We start from the raw sequence: 14,821 nt of genomic DNA, 5'->3' as shown, positions 1-14,821 counted from the left end.
TGCGACAATAATTATAGAGTGCACAGCTGGTTATTGCAATAATGAGTAAACGAAACATGGTACGAATTGTTTATGACGAGTATTTTTATAATCCAGAAGTCCTGAAAAACTTGTACGTTGATACCGATAAATTCTGAAAAAGTATAGAAGGCAGCAAAACCATGAGGCTGAACTTAGTAACGTTAGCATAACGATACATCGGGAAAAAAATCAATACTGCGCAATTTTCGAATGAATTTCAACGAGTCGGCGCTGCAAAATATGAGGTTTACTAAGTTTCAGACATTTCTAAAGGTGCGAAGTAACGATTTTTCCTCGCATTTTTTCTAAACATGCATCGCTACAGTAACGTTATTAACATCATCCTCATGCATAAGCGGGGGAACGGTGACCGTGATATTTGAAATTCATTCTAGTCATCACGCCGCGCGAGGGGAGCGAAGGTCTGAAGTTGGCAGCGCCTCTGTCCGTTGAATCGGTAACCGCGCGAGTAAACAGTGACGATCGGCGAACCGTACATTACATTCATACATACGAATACGCATGTGTGTCATACCTGCCTCTGCGCACATTCGACAATTTGAAGTGGGAGTTTAGAATTTTAGAACGAGTGAAACCTGCAGGCACGTGTCACTTGGGGGGGAAAAAAACTTTCCAATAGCCAAAGGTACGACTTTACGACTTAGGATAATTTGGAGATACACAATTAAGATCTACGCACCGTTGCTGGCAGTATATGATATAATAACCGACGACATTATGTCTGCAACGAGGATTTGATGATCAGGAGAAAACTACATCACCCGGTGGAATTCCGTGTACGTATTAAAGTATAACTTTTACTTACTTCTCTGTTTGATATTCAAGTTGTAATCAGCGACTTTTCCTCTCTGTGTCTGCAGCGTGCATTGTAATAAATAATATACAGTGACAAAAAAAAAGGGAACTAAGAAATTTCTTAGTCGGTGCCCTGCCTCGCGTCTCGTCAGTTGCTCCCGCGACTCCAGCTTGATAACAAGTCTGCTGTTGTTGGTCGCTACGCACGAGGAGCGATATTATAATAGAGTTTCGAAACACGTCGACACCTGGGTTACGACGTCATTTTTTCAACTCTTCCATAAACATACCATCGAGAATCATGGTCGCGTTGGTATCGACACTGAAAGCTGCGCCGTCGTTCTACAATTTTGCCGTAATTGCGGTGCGAAAATTGTCAACAAAAATGCAGTTGAATCCGAAGGAGGACTCAAGGGAAATATTGATCAAGTACCTCGATGGCAAAGACACCGGTATTGCTGTCCTTGGATTAAATCGTCCAGAGAACAGGAATGCGTTTGGAAAGAATCTAGTCACCCAATTCTACGATTCGTTGGCTACTATTAGAGAGGACAGCAACGTCAGGACGGTGATAATACGGAGCATGGTACCGAAGGTGTTTTGCGCTGGTGCAGACCTAAGGGAAAGAGCTCAGATGCAACCCCAAGAGGTGACGGACTTCGTGACTTCGCTGCGTAAGCTCATGAATACCGTCGAGTCCCTGCCGACTCCTGTGATATCTGCAATCGATGGCGTTGCCCTTGGCGGAGGCCTGGAGCTGGCGTTAGCATGTGATATTAGAACAGCAGCTAACGAGGCAAAAATGGGTCTTGTAGAGACAAAATTGGCCATTATTCCTGGTGCTGGGGGAACACAGAGACTCCCTAGGATAGTCGGCCCTGCCGTAGCAAAGGAGCTCATTTTCACTGGGAAAATTCTTGACGGAGAAGAGGCACATCAGATTGGGATTGTGAACCATGTCGTACCCCAGAATATGGATGGAGATGCTGCTTATCAGGCTGCTCTTTCTATCGCCAGGGAAATTCTGCCTAACGGACCAATCGGCGTTAGGTGAGAACTAATGATTAGTTTTCAGACTGTCCATTCATGCTTGGATCATTAAAATTCATGCATCGAATACTAAATTCTTAGCAGTTCTAAAAATACTTAAACACCAAAGATATCCTTTAATTTATGTTACTCAGTGTAATAATACTATAAATGTTCTGGAATTTCACTTCCGTTGTGAAGTTTTTTCAATTTTTCTTTATATTTTCTCTATCGTTTAAATCTTTTCGTTTACAATTATTCACTGGATTTTCTTATGCTATCTTATGACTGCATTATGATAGTCAATTAAAAAGAAGTTTTCTTTCTTATATCATGCACTGCTTTTACATTTTCACTGCTTTACTGCAAGATAATAATAATCACAAGCACAAAGCAAGCAGACGACAAATCATTTTGTACATAAGATTTGCCGCTAAGCATTATACTTTCATTTCTATCTATTAAAATGTTTCCATCGCACATTAAACGCTGATTCATGACAATATTCATGCAAACTTGTCTCTAACTGCGTTCATTTACTTGCCGAGCTCATCACTGGCCTGTTCACGCTCCACACTTACGTTAGTACTTGCATGTAAATGTTTGACCTTTGCCTCTTGAAGCAAGCAGCACCCGCGTGTCTTTTCTTTAAAGACTGCTGCTCTGAGCTTAAAAAAGTGCACGCAACAACGGAAGTCAGTGATATTCAGTTACTCTGTATCTCCTATTACACTTTGAAAATGTAGTTTTGTCTTATCTTTCTTGTCAATTTTTACACACTAGTAATAAATATATTCATTATCTGTTGAGTTATATGCTAATACTATTTGTGCCACAATCATATACAACTATTCACTTTTCAAAAGAATTATTTATGTTTTAGAGTAACTGGAGACTTACTTTTTTTCTACAAACGGCAACTAACTGACAAATACGAAAGTACATGTATTGCTTGATCAAATATCTGTGGGCTCAAATATTGCATAAACCCATCTTTTACATGTGTGTATACATTTGTAAAAGGTTACTCAAGGGCAAATCAACATGGAGATAACGTTATGTAATCAATATATACACAGCTGCTGCCCATTTAATATACTGTACATTTGACATCACACACAATTTCGATGCAATGGAAAATTTAGGATTTATTATCTGTAACTCTGTCACAGCGACCTACATTTTCAAATTCAGAATCATATCATTTGTTTAATCAATCAAAGATATTGTTTATTGGTTCAGAACGTCAATCACACATTCTTATAAGCATGACTGTACAAGTTTTATGTATATTCAATGTATTCGACAACGACTGGGACAAAAAAAAAGTAAAAGGGAAAGTTGCTAATCCAAACCAGCGCTTGATTGGTCAGGAATTATTGTAGAAGATTTAAACTGCACAAACATTGCTTATCTTTCGTCTTGTCATGTAATTTTGGCCTCAGATTTCCGTAATATTGGCTTTAAGACTTTTGCTCACGTGAGGGAAAGCAGAGTAAAATTTTTAGCCTGTGTACTTATCTCTTCGTTCATATCTCTTGCCACAATTCTGCCATATTATTTCTCCAGATCACGCAATCGTGCAAAACTTATCTTATCAAAACCAAAAGCAATCAGAATAGGAGAGTTTCGTGGGCTTTGGTAGTATCGAAGTAAATATCATTATATTCAATGAACTGATTCATATCTATTCTGTTTGATTCTAGGTTAGCCAAAGTAGCAATAAGTCAAGGTGTTGAAGTTCCACTGGAAGACGGATTCGAGATAGAGAAGAAGTGCTACACGCAGCTTTTGGAAACGGAAGATCGTTTAGAAGGGCTTGCTGCATTTAAGGCGAAGCGTGTTCCAGTCTACAAAGGCATCTGATTCTGATTATTGTTTTACACTTTTACTAAGCTGAGATACGCTCTGTGCTGATAACGTGAGTTTTTATCAGTAGTCTTGCTTACTCGTCCTCGTTACAATAATCATATTACGAAAAATAGCAGTTTTTCATTTACAAAAATTCAGTTCTACAACCCTAGCACTAGCGGGCCATTGAAAGCATGAAAATGAAGTCACGAAACAGGGAATAATCACTCCTGTTATCAGAAGTAATCTGTCAGTGATACGAACTCGTACCAGGCATTTGTGCTAACTTAATTGGAAAGATAAATGACTAATCCAAATATGGGCTACGGTAATCAGTTACCAGTGATTTTTTCATGTTTATAAGTGCGTATTTGCTTGAGCAAGTTAAAAAAAGAAAGTTATTGAGTCTTCCAATTGCATATTTAACGGCTGGATAATAATCAGTACAGCAGCCATCAAAGTTGATTATATTTTATTATATATTGTTATAAATATCAAGTATAACTTGAAATATTTTATACGATGTTAAACAGAAAAATTGAAAAAGTATATATACCTATAATTATTTTAATTTAAATCTTAGAATTCACAGAATTAATCGCAATATGTTTCTAAGTTTTAGAGATCTCTTATATCTCTCTATATAATCTTAAATTTTATAAAGTTTTTTTGTTCTTTTCGTCTTTCATTGTAATCTTTGCTCACCTTAAAATTTCCCTGTTAAAGAATGAAAATTGTTGCATTTGACTCTTGTTTTGTATCTAAAAGTTGAAGTTTATCTGTCCGCATGTGATATGCAACCGATTATCAGCATGATTCAATGTAGCGATAATAACAGTTCTCTTTTGTAATACTTTTTTACAGGCAAGAAAAACACTACGTAAGATAACATTTGATACAAATCCAATGCAATTACAGTTCAAAATAAACCATTCGTCACTATTGTCCAGTACATTATCAACTTAACGCAAATATTTACACTGCTATATTATCATGTCTCTTTGCAGTGTAGGAGCAATGACAACAGGACTTTAACGTGAGCAAAGAAAGTATAATTCATTAAATAATAAGTAATTTAGCTTGTCATGTTTGGAGCTTATATGTTTCAAAACTTAATAAGCATAACGGAATGAGGGACAGGGGCATTTTTTGATACGTTCTTAGGATTATCTATCATATCAAAACCGCTATTGTTGGAGCATGTTAAATTTGTGTATTTTTATAACATATTGTACACCATCTCTAGAAGAGAAGTTTTTATTATCAGACACTGCAGATGAGTGAAGTCATAAGGTATAGTATATATATGTGTATACTATACTATATATATGTATATATATATAATATATACATATATTCTTTCTAAGGAATTAAATATTTTATTGTACATATTTTTACACGTAATATACGTATACCTATAATGACACTGTTCAATAATGATAATAAATTAATTAATTGAAAATGATGAGCAAACTTGTTTTGGCGATTGCGATTTTTATTACAATACTTGCGAACAATACAATGTATATGTGTAATTCACCACAGTAACAATACATCCAGAAGAGCTGCACTTCCTTACTCAATAGTATTCATACGTATTGGTTAGAATAACTATGAAACTTCAATTACTTGCTTGAGGCACATATTCATTTTGACTGTTACTAACGAGTTTTTCTATTTCTAGGATTTGCACATTATGGATGCTTTCGTTCGTGTCACTACATTGTAAGACAAAACACCTAGAAGGAACAACTAAGGGTATGTTTCAACAACAGAATATTCGTCAAGTACTGCAATCTTTTATCAAGTACATTCAAATCTTTTATTTTCTACCCGTGAGCTCATTTATAGTTTCTGTACATTATACATATAAATATTTTACAAACTTCATAACTGCGTAATGGAGTCAATTTGAATCAGAACAAAGTTATACATCATTAAATCTATTTTAAAATGATTAAATTACAACACGTTGTATTTACATACCTACATATTTTCAAACATTACGATTACACCCTTGAAATATTGAAATATCGTTACAATCAATTTCCACTAGGAATTTGAAACCACACTTAGATTGAAACTCGTTAAAGACATTGCATTGGAACAGGAAGCTGACCCTTGGACTGTTTTTCCTTCACAAGAGCCATCAACATCTTGACCTGCCTGATGGTATCCTCAGGACTAGTGACTCGATGACCAATTGTAAGATCACTCTCATAAATTTCATGGTCGTTGCCACCCGCTTCAGTTTTGTCACCGAAGAAATGAATCTCCTCATATCCCTCAATGTACTTCAAACAGTAAGTCTTATCCCACCCATTTGGAAAAATATCTATAGATATCTGGCCACCTACAAGAAAAAATTTTTCATATTTTTCATCACATTTATCATATTTTTATATTCGAAAGTTAGAACGATTACCCTAAAAATTGTAAGAATAAAAAAAGAAAAGAAATACTAAAATCGTAAACAAAAGCTTATATATCAATTTTCGGTTTGAAATCTCTATAATAGTTAAATATCTAATAAATTTATTCGATTTCACTCCATGATTACTTTGTTAGAAAAATGATACAGATTTTTTCCAGGTTAGTAAATTTAGTATTCCTGTTTTTCAATCAAAATCAATATCAGTGCAGTCTTGAAAAATTCAATATGCACCAATACCAGTACGATGAAAGAAAATTGTCATAGCGAGTTTATAGAGAGTAATCTGTTCTCAACAAAATAAGCCATCATAGAGTGGAATCGAACAAACCAATTACATTTTTAATCATGTTAAAGTGATTTGAAATGAAGAGTCAATATGTAGGATGTGGTTCATAATTTTAGTATATCTTTTCCTGTATTTGAAGGGAAATGTGTTCAGCTTAGGAATATGTGAATTTGATAAATCTCGAATGTGTGACTATCTCGTAATAAAATGAGCAAAAAGTATTGAATCTTGACTCTTCAACTTCCTTAAATACGTAAGAAGTTGTGAATGTCGACACAAAAAAGAAAAATATGTCAAAAATAAGGATAAGTACCTATACTAAAGGTGAGTGGCAGGTGAGCAAACTCTTTTTTTAAGGCCTGAACAAATTTTGGTCGAATTAGATTTTCTTTGTCATATTCATTGAACGCGTTGCGCTCATCTCTGCTGCAGTTCCGCCCTATAGGCGAGACATTTATCAAGCCAGACCGAAACTCTATGAAAGTACCACGTTTGACCGGTATTTTGAGGTCTGCAATATATCGTAGACAGAAATTTAATAACTCCTGTAACTGATCTTCTCCAAGCGCATCTAAGATTGTCTGAAAAGAAAGAGATAAAGAAATAACTGTTAATCCAAATTGTAAGTAAAAAACATTAGAAGTAATTGATTGAAAGTATCTTGTTTGTCAACTTTCAATTCTCTTTCATTTACCTCGGTAGCAATCTGCTTTCCATCACGGTAGGCAATCAGCCCATTCTCAGCAAACACATATTTGAAATTATTCACAACGTCGCTTCCTCCCATCTGCTCTAAAATCTTCACCAAATCAGAACCACCAACAAGGGCAATATCAAATTCTTTTCTCACTGTTTGCAGCAAAAACTTTTCCATTTCTGGTTTAACAACCTGGAAAAAACGGTTTGGCATTCAAGCATTACAAAGAGGGCAACTCAAACAAAGAAACGAGAAAAAAATTTGGCTTATAGATTATTTGTAATGGTGGCTCTTGAACCGCTTTTTTTATCAATTCCACAATCGGCGATAGAAGGGGAACATCGATCATCAGTGTTGATAAAATGTTGAAATTGCAAGACACATATGCATTTTCCAAAACGATTCAATTGTTGAATTTACGTGCTAATATAGATGGAAAAAAAATTAATATAAATTTTCGTTATTTAATATTAGGTAGCACCTTGACTAATGATATTTCAATTTCATTACTTCAGTAGAAAATAAATGATTCTCTATTTTTTATGCGACCAAACAAAGATGATGAAATCATTGAAGAAAAACCATCAGAAATAGAATTTTGAATTCGACCTTTTAAGTACTTTGATTTTAGTATTTCTGAAGAAAAAGCATTTGTTCTGAATGCCGTTTCAAGACTCAAGTACTTTTTGTCGTTGAAAAAAAGCATCAGCTTTCTATTTGCAGTCATCTGAATATTAGATTAATATTATTTTTCACAATGTAACTGGAATTCCCTAGATGTTCAGCATGTTTGCTAAGTACGGCAATAATGGAAAGTACCCATACCTGACGCGGAGTAGTCAGTGTTCCATCAACGTCGAACAAACAGATGATCTTTTTATTAGCCATAGTGTAAAAACGGTGGATAAAATTCTGAAAGTTGAATAAAACAATTAATATATGTAGTAATGTAAAGATAATGAACTTTGCGAGGCTCGCATAGTTTGATGTGATAAGTTTTTACTGCAATTTCTCGTACAAATGATAACTTGAACAGGTCAAATAAATTTTTCGAAAATAACAATAACCATAAATCTGAATTCAAATTGAAAAAAACCTGCCGATTGAAAGAACGAATTAATATAGAGTTTGAGAACATCGAAATACCCTCTGCTCGAATCTTGCGGTGTTTCTAGAATGCCTTTCACTAAACAAGAGTAAAAAGATAATGTGGAGAAAAGGGAGGCGAGGCGTTGCTCAGCCGGCGTGTCAAGTATGACCACCGGATCCGTAGTAGACTAGTTATCAATACGTGTCAGGCGTACCTTGAGGTGTCGTCGACCGCAACGAGCGTGAAAACTCACGCTGTGTTATAATTGTCAAACCGGTGCTCGGATCCAGTACGTAAATACAGTTTGCGTTTGATCAGTCGGAAAGAGTTTACATACGTACACCAACGTCTTGTTACCACGTAGGCACTCGTCTCGTCTCTTTTTGTGCCGAACGGCTATCCCACAAATTCGTATCTCGCGTCCCGTTCTATTTCTTGGTATCGGAGTGCCACGAACCTGCAGTTCCGCAGTTAACGTCACGCGTTAACACGTGGGTAAAGGCGATATAGGTATACATGCAGGAAGAGGTTTCTCTCTGCATGAAGATGCCACGCGGGAAGATTCTCATCGTTGCTGCTGCTTCACTTCTGGCTTCCCTGATTTTACCTGAGCTTGCATACGCAGATGCGAATCCAACACCCCCTAGATCACCCCGGAATGTGCTGTTGCTTTTAGGTGAATGACCGACTTTTACTTAGATTGTATGTACTGTACAGTTAACTGTTTTTTGTGATTTATGGAATAGCATGTTAACCTAGTTCGATCGATAAAGAAGCTAGCGGATCTCTAACATCGCTTCTTATGGCCTCAAGCCTACTTACCCGTCGAGAACTGGTCACCAAATTTGCCCAAGTGTAACCGTCTTTAAATTCTTCCGTCGATAAATTGTTCCAAACTCAATCAATGGGTGCAACAATCAAATTTTTACGATTTTAGGCGTATATGGATTATACGTTGTTAAAAAAAAGAACGCTTTTTATCGGCTGATTTGTTATGTGGCAAACCAATCAGATGCTACGCTTTCTGTTACGTCAAACCGCTTGTTTCGTCTTTCGAACTTATCTTTCGGCGGCAATTTCTTTTGTTTTTTACAGCGACTCAATTTTTGATCTCAAATTAGAAAACAATATTAAAATAGATTTATAATAATTTCAATATTTTCTAACGCGAGATTTTCTATTTTGTGCCGTATTATTTATAGTAATTATTGAGTATTAAGTTACAAAATCCTTGGTTGAATCCATATTAAAAAATTGTAAACAATCTATGTGTGCATTGACTGTTAGAAGGACTAAATATGTCAAACGAAAGTTCAAAGTTTAAGCTTTCAAACGTGATCCAAACTCATTACAAAAACATGTTTACAATATTAAAATCGACAGAATTGTGTTTATCACGTTAATTTATTCCGGCTGTATTCAATTAATTAATCAGTAGATTAAATCTAATTGTATTTTCGTTGAGGCAAAACTACTAGGGAGCTTATTTATTATAATACTTTTATTTGGTAAATTTGGTGGCATATTTGTAATAACGAAAAACTATTTCTTGAGGTAAACTAGATATTACTGAACCATACATTTTTTTTGACACAATGTTTTTTTCGATTAAAGTCGTATGTGAAATTATTTCTTATATGCAGATAAATTATGGCATAATTTTCTGTATCTCACTCTGGTCACTGAATACGCTAGTTCATCAATAATTCAACGCATGTATTTATATTTTTTCCAGCTGACGATGGAGGTTTTGAAATGCGATCGTACAGAAACAAAGTTTGTCAATCTCCCAATCTGGATATTCTGGCGAAGAATGGATTGATTTTCAACAATGCTTACACGTCAGTAAGCAGTTGTTCACCAAGGTACAGATCTCTTTTACACATTGACATCTTTTCCAATTCTTAACTAGGTGCAATCCTTAGTTAAATCCCTAGTTAAATCAATGCAGAGTAACATTAATTACATTATTCGCAGTTAAAATTCTTTCATACATTCAAATCAATGTGTGTTTTTCAATTATTGAAGCCGTGCCGCACTCCTCACCGGACTTCCAAGCCATACAAATGGGATGTATGGGCTTCACCAAGGTGTACATCATTTCAATTCCTTTGACGATGTAAAGAGCCTACCTAAAATCTTGAGTCAAAATAACATTAAAACAGGTAAAGGATTTGCTGGTAGTTTTCATAACTTTGAATCAAAGGTTCACGAAAATTTTACACATCATTTTTAAATCAAGGTTAAATTATTATTGTGTTGTGAGATAATAATTTTCGTAACACTAGGAATTATCGGCAAGAAGCACGTCGGACCCAGCAACGTTTATCCGTTCGATTTTTCACACACGGAAGAGAACCATTCAATTCTTCAAGTTGGAAGGAACATAACTAAAATCAAGCTCCTTGTTCGAGAATTTCTGTCTGTTAATAAAACCAAGTGAGGACCTTAATGATTATCTTTAGGTATGAAATAATCGACAGATTAATTTCTGTCACATGTCAAATATTGTAATAATTTTCACAGACCCTTCTTCCTCTACGTTGCTTTTCATGATCCCCATCGCTGTGGCCACACGCACCCTGAGTATGGCAATTTTTGTGAAAAATTTGGAAACGGTGAACAGGGAATGGGCACTATTCCTGATTGGAATCCTATTTACTACCAGTGGAAACAAGTTCAGTTACCTTACTTCGTCCAAGATACCGAAGCTGCTCGTCGTGACTTAGCTGCACAGTATACAACAATTTCAAGACTTGATCAAGGTGTCCCTTAGCAATTCCGTTGTAATATTAAATCATTATACTTCTTGAAGTTCAATACTGAATATTATTTGATAGGAGTGGGACTGGTACTGAAGGAGCTTGAGGATGCTGGTTTTAAAGATGACACACTTGTTATTTATACCTCTGATAATGGTATTCCCTTTCCTAGTGGCCGGACCAATCTGTACGATCCAGGTAAATTTGTTAACGCTGCAACGCAAACCTGCCGATACCCCAACAAATGCGTATCGGATTTAGGCAATTATGAATTTTGCATCATTTTAATGGTACAGGCATGGCAGAGCCGATGATGATATCATCCCCATATCACAAGCAACGTAGAAATCAAGTAACTTACAGCATGACCTCACTACTTGATATCGTACCAACTGTACTAGACTGGTTCAATATTTCTGACACAACACAATTTGACGACAACAATGTATCACCTCGAATCTCACGCACCGGAAAATCTCTTCTTCCTCTACTCAGTCAAGGTAAATCATTAAAAAAGATCATCGCTAATTGTGTAAGAAAAATTTGAATAACTTTAAGCTGGGGCTCAATATGTATTTTTTTATATAATAGCACAAGCTGTTTATCGTGAAACATTGTGACATGATGAAATTGTGGTTTTTCTAGAGCCTCTCGAAAATGATACAGCTGTCTTTGCAAGTCATACGCATCACGAAATCACCATGTACTATCCAATGCGAGCAATCAGAACAAAGCGACATAAGCTTATCCATAATCTTAATTACAAGATGCCATTCCCAATTGATCAAGATTTTTATATATCGCCATCGTTTCAGGTAATTAAATTTTTCAGCAAAGTAAAAATCTGAATTCTCTATTCTAACTTTCTCAGAATTATATTTTGAATGTCATGTCTGAACTATATAATCATATAGTTTTTCATTTTGAAATTTACCTCTGGCTTACGCCTCTTTAACATGTCATTTAATAATTATTGTTTTACCTGTTTGTTTGCAGTAATATCAATATTTACCTCCTAAAGTTGATTGAAATTAGTGGTACATAAACGAGTATTTAATTTTTCAGGATCTTCTGAACAGAACGCGTAATAAGCAACCGGTACCTTGGTATAAGTCTTTGAAATCATACTATAACAGACCAGAGTGGGAGTTATATGACCTGAAATATGACCCTGAGGAACTCACTAATATTGCATTCAAACCATCCATGAAGGTACATATTTAACATGAATACTCGTTATTTTCAGTGAAGTACAGAGCATTTGCAGATACAACTATGTTAACAGTTGCTATAATTTTCGACACATTTAATATCATGGAAACGATTAAATTTACTTTTTAACTTTGTGGAAAATAACTTTAAAATATCAATTTTCTAATGTGTAAGTGGTACAGGTCTCAACAAAATTTTTTTTTCTGTATTATTGTCTCTAAATGTAGGGTTAACAATAATTCCTTTTATTATTTCAGTACATAGTTACAAAGTTACAAACCAGATTGTTCAACTGGCAACAAGCCACCCATGACCCCTGGTTATGTGCTCCAAGTGGAGTTCTCGAAGATGCAGGTGCTTACAAAAATAATCCGCAATGCATGCCACTGGATAACTTCAACCAATGATTTATCAAGAGTCTCATACAAAGATAAGTATAACATAACAAGCTATATAATTTTCACATATTTTTCTGAAATCTTTTTTAATAACAATTAAACATTGCGTTAATTTAGGATATACTGTGATCGATTTAACAATTGTAAGTTAATTATCTTGCCCATACTTTGGTTTAACACTGGGATTCGTAATTCTTAGGAAACAATAACTATACTCATTAACGTTATTGTCGAACCATTTTATATTATTTCCACTACAACAATTCATTCGATATGTGATTGTGACGTAATACACGCAACGTGTATGTATAATATGAACTTAATTATTACCTAAATATTATCTAAGCTTTGCAACAAGTATATATGTTACAATCATCGAGGAATGATAACAGTTTTTTTTAAACACTATATCTAATTGAGGAAAATGCTCTCTAAAAAACGACACATGCTACAAGCAAAGTAAGCTTTGCTTTTTATCAAGAGTAACAATAACATCTATGTTCAAGACTATCAAAGTATAAAGAAAAGATCAAACTTATATAATATTACACAGACAACAACCAAGTTTAAAAAAGAAATGTAATTTTTTCATTGACATTATAAAGGTACGTGGACAATTACAAATACAAGTTAAAATTATTTTAAATTTATCATTAATACGCTTAGCAGCTCTTATTTCTGTCATGTATGTGCTAATGGAATCATCTGATGTCTTATTTTATTGTAATCTTAATCGTCCAGTTTTCTATAGAATCATCATTCGTTATCATTGAAAAGACGATTTCAATGGAATCCTAGCTGCGGCAAGTAAAATGGGAGACCAACAAAGACTTTAATTTATCAAAACGTCAAATTTCTCTGTTTTCTCTACATACGATGGACTTTTACTGTTTTCTAATTTTCACATTAAGTTATTTATTAATATTTAGAATTTCCTAAAGATTATAAGATTGTAGTCAACTGAGGTAAAGAAATATTCCTGACCTCTCTTTCCCGATGTTTGAGAAGAGCTTCGTTGAGTTGTCGAACATAAGCAGATGACTTATTGGCTGACCTCTCAACCACATTCATTTCTGCAGCAATTTCTTTAATCTAAAATTGCGAATCCACATGTTATGGTATGAGTCTTTTTATGATTATTGCTTTTATAGTATTGCATGCAATATGGAAGTACGCTCAATAAAGTGTTGGTCTGAATGTAAGTTGACCCGGAAATTTACGAATTTGTTTCAAGGATTTTTTTTATATGCTGAATATAAGTCAAATTTTAGGGAAAAATGATCTGTTATCACAGGGGTGTTTGTTTATAAATTTTGTATATTTTACATACATTGCATCATTAAAACTTCAGTCTGTTGTATAAATATCTCAATTTTAATTTGTTTAGACTTCTGACCGATGCTATTTGAAAAATTGTAATTTTGAATTTGGGAGATTTGTGATTTTGTTGGTTAAATTCTACAACAATTGGTTGACAACAAAGTTTTTTCGTCATTATAGCAAATTTCCTCAGCAAAAATCCCTTATTAAGAGGATTTCAAGAGGAAAATTGGCTAACAAAAAACTCCAATTATATTCAGACCAATATGGTACGTAGCAAAATTAAGCTTGTACCGATGGTGAGATGAAAATATGATGTTTCATGTGGCAATGAGCGAAGTAAAATAAAAAGTGAGAAGGCATTAAAAAAGATGTTTAATAACAAGGCAGATAATGTAAAAGATTTTTGGTACTAACGTATTGTTTGTATTCCATGAATCTATAGTGCTTCTGATTATTATCGTAGATCTGTTTAACCTGGATCATGAGTACGAGAAAAAAAATAATGCTACCGACCAGTACGATCGAATGCATTTTTCTCGTCCTACGTAATCCCAACATCACATAATTACAGCGTTTCAAAAATTTTCAATTGTTTCGCACCAGAACTCATGATGCTTGGACAATATGTACACATGCGTTATTATTTTCCTTTTCTTTGACATATGTATCACGCGTGCCACGAAAACGCATAGAATAACAATATTTCAAATACTGTCGTAATATTTTCAACAACGGTTCGAGCAGTTTACTTTAAAGCTATTCGGTAATCACTCCCAACTACCGTTTATACATTCTTTATTTGAATGCGCAAAGTAAGCGTAATTATTTTAGTACTCGATCACGCCCGACTTTTATTCGTAAGTTGCGTCCCACTTGCAACGTTTTGACAGATTATATCCTAG

General features: G+C 34.7%; 3 protein-coding genes and 1 long non-coding RNA gene across 8 annotated transcripts; 2 read left to right on the top strand and 2 right to left on the bottom strand.

The window, feature by feature from the left end:
- The first annotated feature begins 451 nt into the window (after positions 1 to 451).
- LOC124183573 (methylglutaconyl-CoA hydratase, mitochondrial) lies at positions 452 to 6,035 on the top strand. Its single transcript, XM_046572215.1, has 3 exons — positions 452 to 818; positions 903 to 1,887; positions 3,573 to 6,035. The coding sequence occupies exons 2-3, from the start codon at positions 1,139 to 1,141 to the stop codon at positions 3,730 to 3,732; spliced, it is 909 nt and encodes a 302-aa protein (XP_046428171.1). The 5' UTR covers positions 452 to 818; positions 903 to 1,138; the 3' UTR covers positions 3,733 to 6,035.
- LOC124183574 (phosphomannomutase) lies at positions 5,497 to 9,155 on the bottom strand. 5 transcript variants are annotated; one of them, XM_046572219.1, is made up of 5 exons: positions 9,047 to 9,155; positions 7,960 to 8,046; positions 7,132 to 7,326; positions 6,751 to 7,018; positions 5,497 to 6,070 (listed from the first exon to the last, which is right to left on the bottom strand). In XM_046572219.1, the coding sequence occupies exons 2-5, from the start codon at positions 8,020 to 8,022 to the stop codon at positions 5,805 to 5,807; spliced, it is 792 nt and encodes a 263-aa protein (XP_046428175.1). In that variant the 5' UTR covers positions 8,023 to 8,046; positions 9,047 to 9,155; the 3' UTR covers positions 5,497 to 5,804. The 5 variants fall into 5 exon arrangements, with proteins under 5 accessions (XP_046428175.1, XP_046428174.1, XP_046428172.1 ...); XM_046572218.1 differs by lacking the exon at positions 9,047 to 9,155 and adding an exon at positions 8,566 to 8,707; XM_046572216.1 differs by lacking the exon at positions 9,047 to 9,155 and adding an exon at positions 8,439 to 8,576.
- LOC124183572 (N-sulphoglucosamine sulphohydrolase) lies at positions 8,741 to 13,016 on the top strand. The gene is made up of 10 exons (XM_046572214.1): positions 8,741 to 8,900; positions 9,960 to 10,089; positions 10,253 to 10,389; positions 10,513 to 10,663; positions 10,751 to 10,989; positions 11,065 to 11,184; positions 11,283 to 11,486; positions 11,632 to 11,801; positions 12,052 to 12,198; positions 12,456 to 13,016. Exons 1-10 carry the CDS (start codon positions 8,741 to 8,743, stop codon positions 12,603 to 12,605), a joined length of 1,608 nt encoding a protein of 535 aa, XP_046428170.1. The 3' UTR covers positions 12,606 to 13,016.
- On the bottom strand, positions 12,998 to 14,813 carry LOC124183577. Its single transcript, XR_006871007.1, has 2 exons — positions 14,334 to 14,813; positions 12,998 to 13,688 (listed from the first exon to the last, which is right to left on the bottom strand). It is a non-coding gene; the product is annotated as an uncharacterized LOC124183577 (long non-coding RNA).
- Positions 14,814 to 14,821: the final 8 nt, after the last annotated feature.

The sequence above is a fragment of the Neodiprion fabricii genome, chromosome 5 (genome assembly GCF_021155785.1).
Source record: "Neodiprion fabricii isolate iyNeoFabr1 chromosome 5, iyNeoFabr1.1, whole genome shotgun sequence".
Classification (NCBI taxonomy): domain Eukaryota; kingdom Metazoa; phylum Arthropoda; class Insecta; order Hymenoptera; family Diprionidae; genus Neodiprion; species Neodiprion fabricii.
This window is presented reverse-complemented; position numbering and strand designations above follow the sequence as displayed.